Source organism: Panthera tigris, chromosome A3 (genome assembly GCF_018350195.1).
Source record: "Panthera tigris isolate Pti1 chromosome A3, P.tigris_Pti1_mat1.1, whole genome shotgun sequence".
Lineage (NCBI taxonomy): Eukaryota > Metazoa > Chordata > Mammalia > Carnivora > Felidae > Panthera > Panthera tigris.
This window is the reverse complement of record NC_056662.1, coordinates 102,439,871-102,453,424: the sequence shown is the minus strand read 5'-3', so window position 1 is coordinate 102,453,424 and position 13,554 is coordinate 102,439,871. Positions and strand designations below refer to the sequence as shown.

The window sequence follows — 13,554 nt, the reverse complement described above, 5'->3', positions numbered from 1 at the left end:
AGGTCATGATCTCATGGTTTGTGAGTTCGAGCCCCACACTGGCACTCTGCAGTCAGCACAGAGCCCGCTTTGGATCCTCTGTCCCCCCGGAACTCTCTTGCGCACGCCCTCTCCCAAAAATAAACAAACATCCAATTAATTAATTAACTAAATTAAATTAAACACAGATCCTAACATTTATAATTCCATCCTCAAAAACCTCAAAAAATCTTCTGGCGACAGCATTCAGAATAAAAACCTTTTCATCCTCTCTGCCTTTAAGAGCGTGTTAGTAAGAGTATAAATCAAGCTCTAACATTTACTAGCTATATGAGTTTGGACATGTAACCTTCTTATCCCTCTATGTACCCATTTGTCAAATGGGGACCAGTATCTTCCCAACAAACCCATTCTGAGGGATTAAAAGAGTTTATACATAAAAAACACTTAGAACAGTGCCTAGCACATAGACTCAAAAACAAGTTATTATTACCCACTCCCTACCCTACCCCACCCAACAGGCTACTTGTATGTTTTTGGTTTTTTGTTTTTGTTTTATAAATGAACTGTTTATGGGGTGCCTGGGTGGCTCAGTCAGTTAAGTGTCCAACTTCGGCTCAGGTCATGATCTCACAATTCGTGGGTTCGAGCCCCACATCAGGCTATCTGCTGTCAACACAGAGCCTGCTTCGGCTCTTCTCTCTCTCTCTCAAAAATAAACATTAAAAAAATAATCATAATAAAATAAACTATTTTTCAGAGAGGGAGAGTGAGAGTGGGGGAGGGGCAGAGACAGAGGGAGACAAGGGAACCAAAGCAAGCTCTGCACTGACAACACAGAGCCCAATGCAGCGCTCAAACTCACAAAATCAAGAGTCAGATGCTTAACCAACTGAGCCACCCAGGCTACTTGTACTTTTATAAGCATGCTACTTGTACTTTTAAAAGCATTCATTCATTCCACAGACTTGAGTCTTGCATGCTACTAGATAGAAATATGAATATGAAAAAAAAAAGAAATATGAATATGCATAAAAAATCTTCAGCACTTACCTGCCTCCACACCCATGCCTATATGATTCCTCTTTACCCCAAATACACCTTTCCATCTACAGATATCCTACTTATCCTCAAGGTCCAAACCAAGTCAGACACCCCTCTCAGATAGAAGCCTCTGGTTCTGCCACATCAACCCATCAGGATATAACTCCCTATCGGCAAACCTGCTGTGCTACTCTCTCTTCCTCATTTGTAAGTCTCAATACTCTGCCTTAAATTATCATTTTTCATGCAGACAGTACGTCTGTTCCACCCAAATCAATTTATGAGGTTCCTAGATGAAAAAGAATGTATTATTTTCATCTCTGTAGTACCTTCCACATCACAAAGGAGGTCAATATGTGTATTGAACCATCTGTGTTTGAAAACATATATATTCTACAAGTATTAGCTAAACTTCCAATTCTGTCATTTTTAAAACAGAAAAAAACCATGGGAAGAACTAATATTTTTGACCAAACTTCTTTAACATTTCTTTTCTTTAAACATTTATTTAGTAAATAGACCTACCCTATAACCCAGCAGTAGCACTGCTAGGAATTTACCCAAGGGATACAGGAGTACTGATGCATAGGGGCACTTGTACCCCAATGTTTATAGCAGCACTCTCAACAATAGCCAAATTGTGGAAAAAGCCTAAATGTCCATCAACTGATGAATGGATAAAGAAATTATGGTTTATATACATAATGGAGTACTACGAGGCAATGAGAAAGAACAAAATATGGCCCTTTGTAGCAACGTGGATGGAACTGGAGAGTGTGATGCTAAGTGAAATAAGCCATACAGAGAAAGACAGATACCATATGTTTTCACTCTTATGTGGATCCTGAGAAACTTAACAGAAACCCATGGGGGAGGGGAAGGGAAAAAAAAAAAAAGAGGTTAGAGTGGAAGAGAGCCAAAGCATAAGAGACTCTTAAAAACTGAGAACAAACTGAGGGTTGATGGGGGGTGGGAGGGAGGGGAGGGTGGGTGATGGGCACTGAAGAGGGCATCTGTTGGGATGAGCACTGGGTGTTGTATGGAAACTAATTTGACAATAAATTTCATATAATAAAAAAAATTTTTAAAAAATAAACATTTACTTAGTTTTGAGAGACAGCGAGACAGAGCATGAGTGGGGGAGGGGCAGAGACAGGGGGAGACATAAAATCTAAAGCAGGCTCCAGGCTCTGAGCTGTCAGTACAGAGCCCGACGCGAGGCTCAAACTCACAGACTGTGAGATCATGACCCGAGCCGAAGTTGGACACTTAACCGACTGAGCCACCCAAGCACCCCTGACCAAACTTCCTTAAAGAAGGCACCCCTTCCTTAATTTGGGGGGGGCGCCTCGACAGCTCAGTCAGTTAAGCATCTGACATCAGCTCCGTTCATGATCTGGCGATTTGCGAGTTTGATCCGTGCTGACAGCTCAGAGCCTGGAGCCTGCTTCGGACTCTGTCTCCCTCTCTCTGCTCCTCCCCTGCTCACTCCCTGTCTCTTGAAAACTAATAAAAACATTAAAAATAAATTAAAAATAATAAAATAAAATAAAACGCTATTAATTTTTGACGATACCTAGTTCGTTACTTACCTCATCCAAGGATCCAAGTAGTTTACTGAGAGGCTTAGGAGTACTGACACTGTCAAGTGGAGTGCTAGGCCGAGGCATTGTGTTAGACATGGTCAGGGAAGGAGCTGGCAGCCCCGGAATGAAAACCTTTCCCACCTGTAAGCAATGAAAAGATGTGGACAAAAATACTGGCTTTAAGGTATCATACCCTTAAACAAACTGTTACGGCACACAAGCATATATTTCTTTTGACATACCAAATTTTACACACCAAACACGACTAAAAAACAAAAAGAATTAAAATTTTAGTAATGTATTAAATTCCACCATCCAACTACAAATATCTTGGTATCATTTCTCTTGGTCTGATTCCTTCTCTTCATTACTGATGACTTCCTTCTGGCAGGAAGGAAGGTGAATGCTAATACAGTCACAACGTTGTACAAAATTCCATATACTATGCATTTTCCTACCATATTGGTGGTAGAGACAGCAGGGACAGTAAGCTTTCAGAGACTATAAGCAGTAATCTTGTTAACTAAATCTCCAGGCAGAGAATGGACATCAATTACTTTCAAGGGGCTAAAAAAGTGGGCTGAGTGTTGCTCCAGAAATTAAATCCAACATAATCCAAACTGTGCTCTCGAGCTCATAATGTGCCTTCCTTCATAAACTCTCAAATATTTCTTCTTCAAAAAACTTTATCTTAGCTATCCATGGGGTTCTCAGGAAAAACACAACAGAAATTCACATCCACACAGGCTGAAAATTCCCAACAAGCCTCAAAGGAAATATTCAGAATTTAAGTGAAATTCTAACAATATCCATATATGTCAATATACTACTCAAAAGCTAATAAAATTATAAACGTCACCCAAGCAAAATCTTCAGGATTAAAAACCAAAATGAGAGAACCAGTATATATAAAGTTTTTAAAAAGCTATGGGGTCGGGGTGGGGGGGTGGGGGCACACCTGGGTGGCTCAGTCAGTTGAGCCTACAGCTCTTGATTTTGGCTCAGGTCATGATCTCATGGTTTGTGGGTTTGAGCCCCACTTTGGGCTCCAAGCTGACAGTGCAGAGCCTGCTTGGGATTCTCACTCTCTCTCTCTCTCTCTGCCCCTCCCCTGCTCACGCTCTCTCTCTCTTAAAATAAACAAACATTTTTAAGAAAACTTTTAAAATGTTATAAGAGACCTCACGTTAATGAAAATACGGAGTAAGCACGTTCCATGCTATTCCTCCCAGTAGTTACAACAGAATCTGCACAAAATTGTTAATACAATGGAATACATTGGCTAGGGGCCAAAGAAACAGGAAAAACCTAGGATGATTCCCTAGGCATTTTTGTTTCTTTCACTCTTTCCATAAGCAGGTCTTAAGCTCTCAAGGGGCCTGCAACCCAGAAATGGCCACAGGTGCAAACCAAGAGGCCCCAGGTAAACCTTGCTCTTTTTAGACAAAGTGTCAAGAAAACAGTGACCAAGCAAGACAGAAACACCTTCACCATGCCTGCCCCACTCCAGGAAAACACTAGGAAAAAAAACCATGGCCCTCAGGCTCCTCCTTTTCAGCAGCTGTGGTCTGGAGACTAAGAGCAGAGTTCTACTGTTCCCTCTGCAGGTGGCGTCCCTCCCCCAGCATAGGGACAGTGAGCCAAGCCTATCTTGCTCGGCTGCCCTGCATAACTAGGTGGTATCTCCTCCCCTCCTCATCAGGCACTGTAGGGGCAGAGACTGTGGACAGAGTGCTGCTTTCACTGCCAAGAGGCAGCCCGTCTGCACCTCCCCAAGGTGTGCAAAAGCTATGAAGGGGGAGGAGCACTGGCTTTCATCCTTATTCTACAATAATAAGGCAGCATACCTCTCCCCTTCCATCATCCACAGAAATTGTGTGTGAGGCACTGTGTTCCATCCCCACCCTGCAATAACACGGCAGTAACTCCTCTCTGTCCCAACTAGGAAGTGAGAGGAAAAATGGAAAAGAAAGAATCAGAGAAAAGGATTTCTTAAATATGTGTATGAAATCCTGTGCAGGCCTCTGAGTGAGCCATGTGTGAAACTGGCCAACAATAACACCGTAAAAGATGTGATAACTAAACACTGATCTGTAACACCATTCAGTTCTCAGGCTGTCCTCTGGGTAGCACAGAAGTTGGTGCTGACCACAATCTCATTAAGACAACTGACAAAAGAAAAAAATACAGGCCCCAGAAATACTGCTCTCCCTGGCCCAAGAATCAGGAAAGAAGTAGCCTAACAAGATCAAAAACTTTTAGACAATAACCATGGGAAAAACTGTGCCCCACCTCTCAACCCCGTCAACAATGGCCAAGAAGGGTACCTAGACTTCCATTCTAACCAGCTGTAACAAGGCACAAATTTGGAGACAAATTTAAAAAAAGAAGAAGAAAAAATACAAACAGAACTACAGATTCACAAGAATGTAAAGCAGCGTTCAGAACACTCACACACCACTGGAGGCAAGGAGTAAAGGGAGACGTTGTAGACCAGTACAACCGGTACAACTTAAGCCTTGGATGACAATTTGGCACCACATGGCCAAGATGAATACGCATAGACTCAGAAGGTTAAGAGATGTGTGTAAGAATTTTTTTAAAGTATTATTAGAGGAAACAACCAAAGTAACACAAATACTAGTGCCGGTAAAATGGTAAAAGTTTTGGTAAAACCAAAGGACTACTATGTAACAGTGAATGAGTAAACAGCTACACATTGACATAGATAAACCTAAAAATTATAATAATGTTGAACAAAAGAATGAAGTCATATATAGTATGATTTCCTTTATATAAAAATTCCAATTTAAGGAAAACTAAACAACTTACTCCTTAGTGGCATGTAGATAATTGCAAAAAACCTAGTTAATAAAAATAAGGAACTGATTTATTACAAAAGCCAGGATGGTATCTGTCCAGAGGGAGGCAGGGAACACCCTGCAGACTATAAAGATACTGGCACCATTCTAGTTCTTAACCCGGTAGTGGTTACATGAAGGGTCACTTCATTATTCTTCAAATTATATACACATATTTAAATTTCATAATTTAAATTTGTGAAATTTATATTATTCTGTATGTAAATGTCACAACTGTTAAAAAATATATATATGGCCAACATATTATACATTTAATGAAACTTTACAAAAACTTTGAGACTTAACAAAGCTACCCATACATCAGTTTCAAAACTACATTCTTTTAACATTTATTCATTTTTTTTTCTTTCAATATATGAAATTTATTGTCAAACTGGTTTCCATACAACACCCAGTGCTCATCCCAAAAGGTGCCCTCCTCAATACCCATCACCCACCCTCCCCTCCGTCCCACCCCCCATCAACCCTTAGTTTGTTCTCAGTTTTTAAGAGTCTCTTATAACATTTATTCATTTTTGAGAGTGAGAGAGACAGAGCATGAGCAGGGGACGGGCAGAGAGAGAGGGAAACACAGAATCCGAAGCGGGCTTCAGGCTCCGAGCTGTCAGCACAGGGCCCGATGCAGGGCTCGAACTCACTGACTGCAAGATCATGACCTGAGCTGAAGTCGGACGCTTAACCGAATGAGCTACCCAGGCGCTCCTCAGAACTACATCCTTTATAAAACTTCAGGTTAACTTTTCTTTTTAATAATCCATCTATACTCATTAAAGGTTCCCCATCTGTGCCAGGTTCATAGCACCAATCCATCTAATGGCAGTGAGTCCCAGGCCTCCAAACTGGAACCAACCTAAACGGGAGACCATGTTTTCAACTCTTAGAAAAATCTTCTGCCAAATCCTACAGCCAGGGGGTAACTCATATTAAATATTAAACAAATTAACATTAAAAAATAATAACCAAGGAGGTTGTCGTACAAAAGGATGAAATGCTATATTACTTACCCGAACCACTCCTGTGTACAGCACCAGGTTTCCGCTGCCTTCAAGGACCAGCATGGTATCTATCTTCTGCAAAAAAAAAAAAAAAAAAAAAAAAAAAAAAAAAAAGACAAAAATTTTATTTTCCAATCTGGGCAATTATAAAACATAAAGATTTTCAACTTCTCAAGAAATGTGCCTGCATTTACCTCCACTGGAGCTGCATCCTTCGCGTGTATGTTGGTGATGGAGCCAAAGATGAGCTGAGTTTTATCATTACTCTCTTGAAACTTTACACAGCTAAATATTAAAATAAAAAGAGAAACAAACTACTGATATGTGCAATAAGCTGTACCAAGCTCAAAGGTATTCTAATGACTGGAAAAAGCCAATTTCTAATGGTTACATATTGTATGATTCCATTTATGTAACATTTTCAAATGACAAAATTATAGAGGTGGAGAACAGATTAGTGGTCACCAGGGGTCAGGGACGGGGGTGGGTGGGTATGTTGTATGGGACTATAAAAGAGCAGCATGAGGGACATCTTTAAAGTAATAAAAAAGCTCTGTATTTTCACTATGGTGTTTGCACAAACCAACATGTGGGAAAACTTCATGGAATCATACAAACACACACAAATGAGTACATGTAAAACCGACAAGGTTTACAATAAGGTCTGCGGATTGTACTAATGTCAATTTCCTTGTTTTGATATCGTACTATAGTTATAGAAGAGGTTACCTTTGGCGAATAGAGTGCAGGGTATGCAGGATCCCCCCTACTATTTTACAACTGCCTATGTTTTATAATTATTTCAAAATAAAAAGGTAAATAAGTGGACAAAAGATCTGAATACACATTTTACCTAAGAAGATAAATGAATGGCTAATAAGCACATGAGAAATGCTCAACATCATAAGTCATTAGGGAAATACAAATTAAAAACACTCACACCCACTAGAATGGCTACAAAGAGACTGACAATATCTGATGTTGTCCACAATAAAGAGACTGGGACTCTTATAGATTGCCGGTGGGAATACAAAAGGGCACAGCCTATTTGGAAAGCAGTTTGGCAGTATCTTAAAAAGTTAACATGAATTTACTATTCAACCCAACAATTTCACTCCTTTTTCAAGAAAAAAGAAATCATAGATGTCCACACAAAGATTTCTGCTCCAATGTTCATCGGGGCATAATTCACAATGGTCAAAAAGTGGAAACAAACCAAATGTCCATCAACCAATGAATGGATAAACATAATGTGGTGTATCTACACAAAGGACTACTACACAGCAAGGGGAATAAAGAACTCATACATGTTACAACATGGTAGATCTTAAAAATCATTATGCTAAGTGAAAAAAGTCAGCCACAAAAAAAATACATTTTGTATGATTCTATAAAATCTCCAGAAAAGGCAGATCTACTAGACAGAAAGCCTATAAAGTGGTTATTTGAGGTTGGGAGTGAGCAGACTGCAAATCAAACACAAGGGATATTTTTAAGGGGACAGAAATGTTATAAAACTGGATTACAGTGATGGCTACGTTAGCCCTGTACGTTTACTAAAAATCACTGAACTGTACACTTAAAACATGTTAATTCTTTTGGTATGTAAAATATTTCCGTAAAGCTACTTAAGTCAAAAAAAAAAGAAAAGAAAAAGCAGCCCTAAGTTTACTTACACAGAATCAATGGGAAATCTACGCACTTACCGTAACTGGAGCTCGGACTCCACTAAAAAGCACAAGAACTTCTGCCCACATAGGTCAGACGTAATAAACACTTTGGAGGCCTGTGAATTTTTCTCTCTGTAGTAGATATGGTAATAAAGTGACGTCAACGCTGGTTCCAAAATCTACCATGGTAACTATTAATGAAAATATTCTGCAAGAAATCTTAAAACCACTTGGGCCAAGCAGTTACAGTGAAGACCCAAAAAACACTTCTAAGATTAGAACCTCATGATCTCTAGGATTCTTTTCAGCTCTCTGAGTCCATTCCACAGCTTTTTTGGGGAATAAATTATAATAAATTTAATCATTATCAGTGACCTTTTTAATTCCATATTATTAAAGTTATCTACTGCTAAGCAATGCAAACTTGAATTCCTATCCCTTGTAAGGTATAAGGGGTCAGACTTCTTATAACATGACCTCTCCTATCTATCCTTTCTTCCTCTCAGATTAGGCTCTACTTCATCCCTCTTTTTAAAACCATACCTCTAATTCCCAATGATTTCTTTCTGGAGTGGTACAGAAAACCATAATTCTGTAAAATAAGGATCTGCAATATTTTCAATTTGCCAATAGATATTTAAAGACAATGATTTTTAAATGTAGGAAATTTTTATTTGTAAGAAACAAAAACAGAGAAGCTACTTCAACATTGTATTCACAGCCTTACCTTTCTGCAGCTATACCCATTCCCTAACCCCTAAGAAAATGCATTTGCCTTCTGTTTCACAGAGAAGATGCGGCTGTAAGGCTTGAGCCCAATCTCCTGCCCTATGTATCTGATAACCATCCCCATCTTTCATCTCTACCTGCCCACCTCCCTCCAATACCCCCCCCCAAAGCCTAATCTCTCCACTTGTGCTCCTTTCTGGTTCCTCGTTCCATTCATCATTTCCTCTCTCCTGTATTTTTTTAATGCTTTCCCTACTTTGGATATATTCCTTACAGCCTACTCTTTCACATTAAGATAAAAATCTTGAAACATGAGGATGGACTGAATATTAAATCATATAAAGGACTTACTGTTAATTGGCTGGGTATAAAAATGGCACTGTGGTTAGGTAAGATGTCCTTACATTTTAGGGATATGCATTTAGTCACGAAGACTAATTTTCTCTAATGTAATTCAGCAACAACAAAATTCTCCCTTGACCCTGACACTCCCTCTTTTGCTTCCTCATCCCCAAAGGCAATCCTTAAAATAATCTGTATGTCAACGTTCACTCCCCCAGTCCATATTTACTTCTTCCACTGCATTCCACTCCACAATCCCTCTCCAAGGGCTCTGGCCAAAGTCACCAGTGAACTCTCTGCCATCCAGGTACCTCCTCTCTGAGCTCATCTCTTAGTGCCACACCTCACCAGCACCTGACAATACTGGCAGCTTTCTTTCTGAAAGGCTCTCTCTTCTTATTTCCCGTGACAACTCTGCTGCTTCTCCCACCTGCGCTCTCCCACTTTGTCTCTCTGTAGCAGTTTTGTCTCTTTTCTCTTTTCACTTCCAAAAACTTAAGTTTCCGACATTTCAGTCCCTAGCCCTCTGACTCTATACCACCTGATCAACTATTTGGAAGTCTGAGACCCCTTATGAGCATATACTGAGTATTTAAACCTTCTCCTTAGGAAGAGGCCTATACACATGTGCACAGGATTACTGCATGATGCCAGCTTCCAGAACCTCTGCAACTGCAAGCTCATCCACAGGCCCTCCAGGAACCCAACTTCCACACACTCCTTAACTTCCAACCCACCTCCTTGCCTCAGTCATCACTTATAAGCCAACAACTTCCTTCCACATTTATTGCTCTGCTCTTTCCCCTGAGTTTATGACCCACACACAAAGCACCTCCTTAACAGCCCTCATTAAACAGACCATCTGTAAAGGGTAATCTCTCTCTCTCTCTCAAGCCGCCCCTTTCTCAGCACTTGCCCTTCCTTCCTGCACAAGCAAAGCGAGAGTATTTACACATACCACACACTCATACTTCTGAACTTCTGATCCCCCTGCCTATGTGCCCTTCTTCCCTTTCCCACCCGGCAAATACCTATTCATCTTCCCAAAGCCCTACCAAAGAGTAGGCACTTGCCTCTGTGTCACCATCCTTTAGCTGTCTCTTTTTGAACAGGGACAGTGACCAATTTGCCTATGAACCCACAGCCAGTAGCACACACACTGGAGTGGGCTGAATTAATAAATGATCAAAGAGAACATAAAAGGAGACCACGCAGAACAGAGGTCTGAGTTGTGTTTCCCAAAAACAACAGCTGACACTCAACCAACATAAAGAGAAAACTTTAAAAAAAAAGTGCTATAAAATCCCAGGTTTCTTAATCTACAGAAACATCATTAATCTCTCTAAAACATCAAACACCTCAAATCTGAGAGATTATTACTACTAAGGAAGAAATAGGAAATGATAAAAGAATATTTTTATAATCATTTTAATATCACTAATATCCTCTATTGGAACCGATGTAGCCTTAACATTTATCTCTGTATTTTTATAAATATTAACAACGGATTATATTAAAAAATTAAAAGGAAACTTCAGGCAAAATACCAAGTAATTTCTAAGACTTATATCAACATTTTTCTTTGGATATAAAAATATATACTCCAAACCTTATATTAGTAATCGTTTCTGTCCACAAATGGTCAATACAAAGTTCAGGAACAATTGGCTCTGTTTCTGGTGCAAGGAAGGAGCCATTAGAATTACTATTCGGAGAATGAGAAATACTATGTCTCTTTGGAGACTGATTATGGCTTGAAAGGTTGAACCTCTGCACCCCTGAAAAAGAGTGCACTCCTAAGGCAGGAGAATGAGCACGACTGCAAAATAAACAGAGAGAGGGCATCACAGTTAATAAGGCAGGCTGACAGAACACGCTTTCCAATCATACTTTCCAAAACTATGTACCGAGTGCATTCATGGCTTAATCCCAATCAGAAAAACATTTTTTTAAGGGAATAATTAAATGGTTCACATTAACATATTCTAAAGATTTAAAATTCTTGTTAGAATTCATCCTTTTAAAAACTGAAGCTTGAGTTCATTTTCTGTCTTAGAAAATGAACTGTTTATATTATTCAAAAAAGGTCCAAACTACATTCCTATATATTCAGACATGTACATACCAACAAAACTATGCCCCTCTATTACCAGATAGATATTAACAAAAACAAAAATGCTAATGCAAATTAAGACCAAAAAAATACACACATATATTTATTTGCAACTAATATTCATCAAATTGCTGTCACTCAGTGGAAGAAATGAGGCAACCAATCTGATGACAACAGGCAGCTTCTAAATAGGACTTCTTTTATAAAACTGCCAGGAGACCTAGATGTCTTAGCAAAAGTAAAACAACTGGGATAATAGCTATTTTCCCTAAAAAATACCCCAAGAGTTGTCAACAGAAATTTTAAATCCTTCAAAACATTAAGAGAAAGTTTGAGAAGAAAGTATCTCTTTCTTGGGATATCTTGTTTAAAACAAGGAAACACTTCCACACTTAATTCCCACCTTAGAGCTGCCATGTTGGAAATAGAAGGTGAACGAGAGTGGAGACTGGGTGAGGAGGTCGAGCGACTCTGACTGTGAATGGAGGAGTAATTCTGGAAAGGTGAAGCCACGGGGGAATCTCCTTTGGAGAGGCTTCTGAGGTGTGCTGTGAGGGAGCTACTAGTGGCCACATTCTGTGGGGTTCCCCCCTGTTCAGAGAACTTTAAGACAACATTCTCTTCCTTAAGTCAAAATGATGAGAAGGGGGGGAAAAAAAAGGCAATAATTAGATCAAAAGGGTTATTTCCTGGTGAGAATTCAGGGTAGAAGCCAGTTATTAAAGACACAATATTTTTTTTTTCCTAAGAAGCTCAATCCATTTCACAAATGATTCTTCCAAATACATGTGAAAGTTCTCAGTGTTAAAATCCTTTCATATTAACAAGTGACTTGCCTCTATCCTTACCTCTGTTTTGACTCTCCGGAGAGCCCACACAGAATGCAAACTTTGAACAGTGTCATAGGTCATTATAATGGAAGGGTCAGTGTTGAGAAAAACAATTTTCATGGCATGATCTACAACATATTGCACTCTTGATGAACCAAAAAGACCTTAAAGATAAAACAGAAATGACCAATGAATTTCATAAGACAGTTCTTTATGAAGAAACTTCATGCAACTCCTAAAGAGAAACCAAGCCAATTAAGACACAAAATCCATAATTATATGTATTTTACATATAATATATATTTATATGTATTTATTACATATAATTATATGTTTTGTATATAATTACATATAATTATATAACCACCCTGAATTTTTAATAAATTCACTTTGGGTATCAACTCCCTCAAAATACATTAAAGATAAGAGTGTTACCAGTTTCAATTCCACATACATGCAATCCAATGATGAAAATTTGTGCCTACTCACCATTAAATCAGCCACAGGTAGAAGGTCTGTGACTACTCAACAGCTGACTGATTTGAAAATTGCAATCAAATATTCTGCCAAGTTTCACTGCTTTACTGTTCTTCTGTATGAAATCTGTCCTTTATAATAACTATTCTAACACAGTTGAACAGTACACTACTATTTACTGAGTATATATGCAAAAAAAAAAAATATATATATATATACATATATATATATATATACACACACACACACTGAGTATATATGCAAAATAAGTTTTTCCTAGTGAGTTTAGCTTTTACTTCTATAGTAGCCTGAATTGATTTCTATAACCTTATTAGCCAGCTTCCTCAACGCTTCCCTCTCAAAATATTTTTTAAGTTTTAAATAATTATTTTATAAAAATAAGAAGTATTTCATAAAGAAATGAATAAAATCACTCATAATTTCACCATCTCAAAATATCTACTATTAACATATTAGGGAGTATTCCTCCTAGTGTTTTCTCCTATATATGTAACAACTTTTTATGCTTTTACAAAATTAGAATCATACTGTATTCAGTTTTATATTCTATTTAACATTATGAGTAATTCCTGATATTATTAAATATTATTCAAGAATATGATCAATAATGGCTTCACACCATTCAGTCACAGGCTCTAACATATTTATTTAGGTTGTAACTGTTACCAATATAATATAGAATTACTAACATGCTTTTCTGTAAAAAAAAAAAAAACAAAAAACAGAGAATAAATAGCTTAGGCTTTGTGGACCCATACTGATTTCTGTATGTTTTCTTCTACAACCCTTCAAAAACATAAAAACATAAAAACTTTAAAAACATAAAAACATAAGCCTTACAAAAACAAGCTATTGGCTGGATTTAGCCCATGTGTTGTAGTCTGCC

The 13,554-nt window shown here is 38.4% G+C and overlaps 1 protein-coding gene across 6 annotated transcripts in view; it reads right to left on the bottom strand.

The window, feature by feature from the left end:
- Positions 1 to 13,554, bottom strand: part of ANAPC1 (anaphase promoting complex subunit 1) — a 96,224-nt gene that overhangs the window by 69,643 nt on the left and 13,027 nt on the right. For all 6 annotated transcript variants that reach the window (XM_042982009.1, XM_042982013.1, XM_042982014.1 and 3 more), the window contains 7 exons: positions 12,189 to 12,334; positions 11,744 to 11,964; positions 10,837 to 11,046; positions 8,193 to 8,288; positions 6,681 to 6,771; positions 6,496 to 6,561; positions 2,616 to 2,750 (listed from right to left, as the gene is read on the bottom strand). In XM_042982009.1, the coding sequence (XP_042837943.1) occupies positions 2,616 to 2,750; positions 6,496 to 6,561; positions 6,681 to 6,771; positions 8,193 to 8,288; positions 10,837 to 11,046; positions 11,744 to 11,964; positions 12,189 to 12,334 (965 nt within the window). The remainder of the gene's footprint in view (positions 1 to 2,615; positions 2,751 to 6,495; positions 6,562 to 6,680; positions 6,772 to 8,192; positions 8,289 to 10,836; positions 11,047 to 11,743; positions 11,965 to 12,188; positions 12,335 to 13,554) is intronic.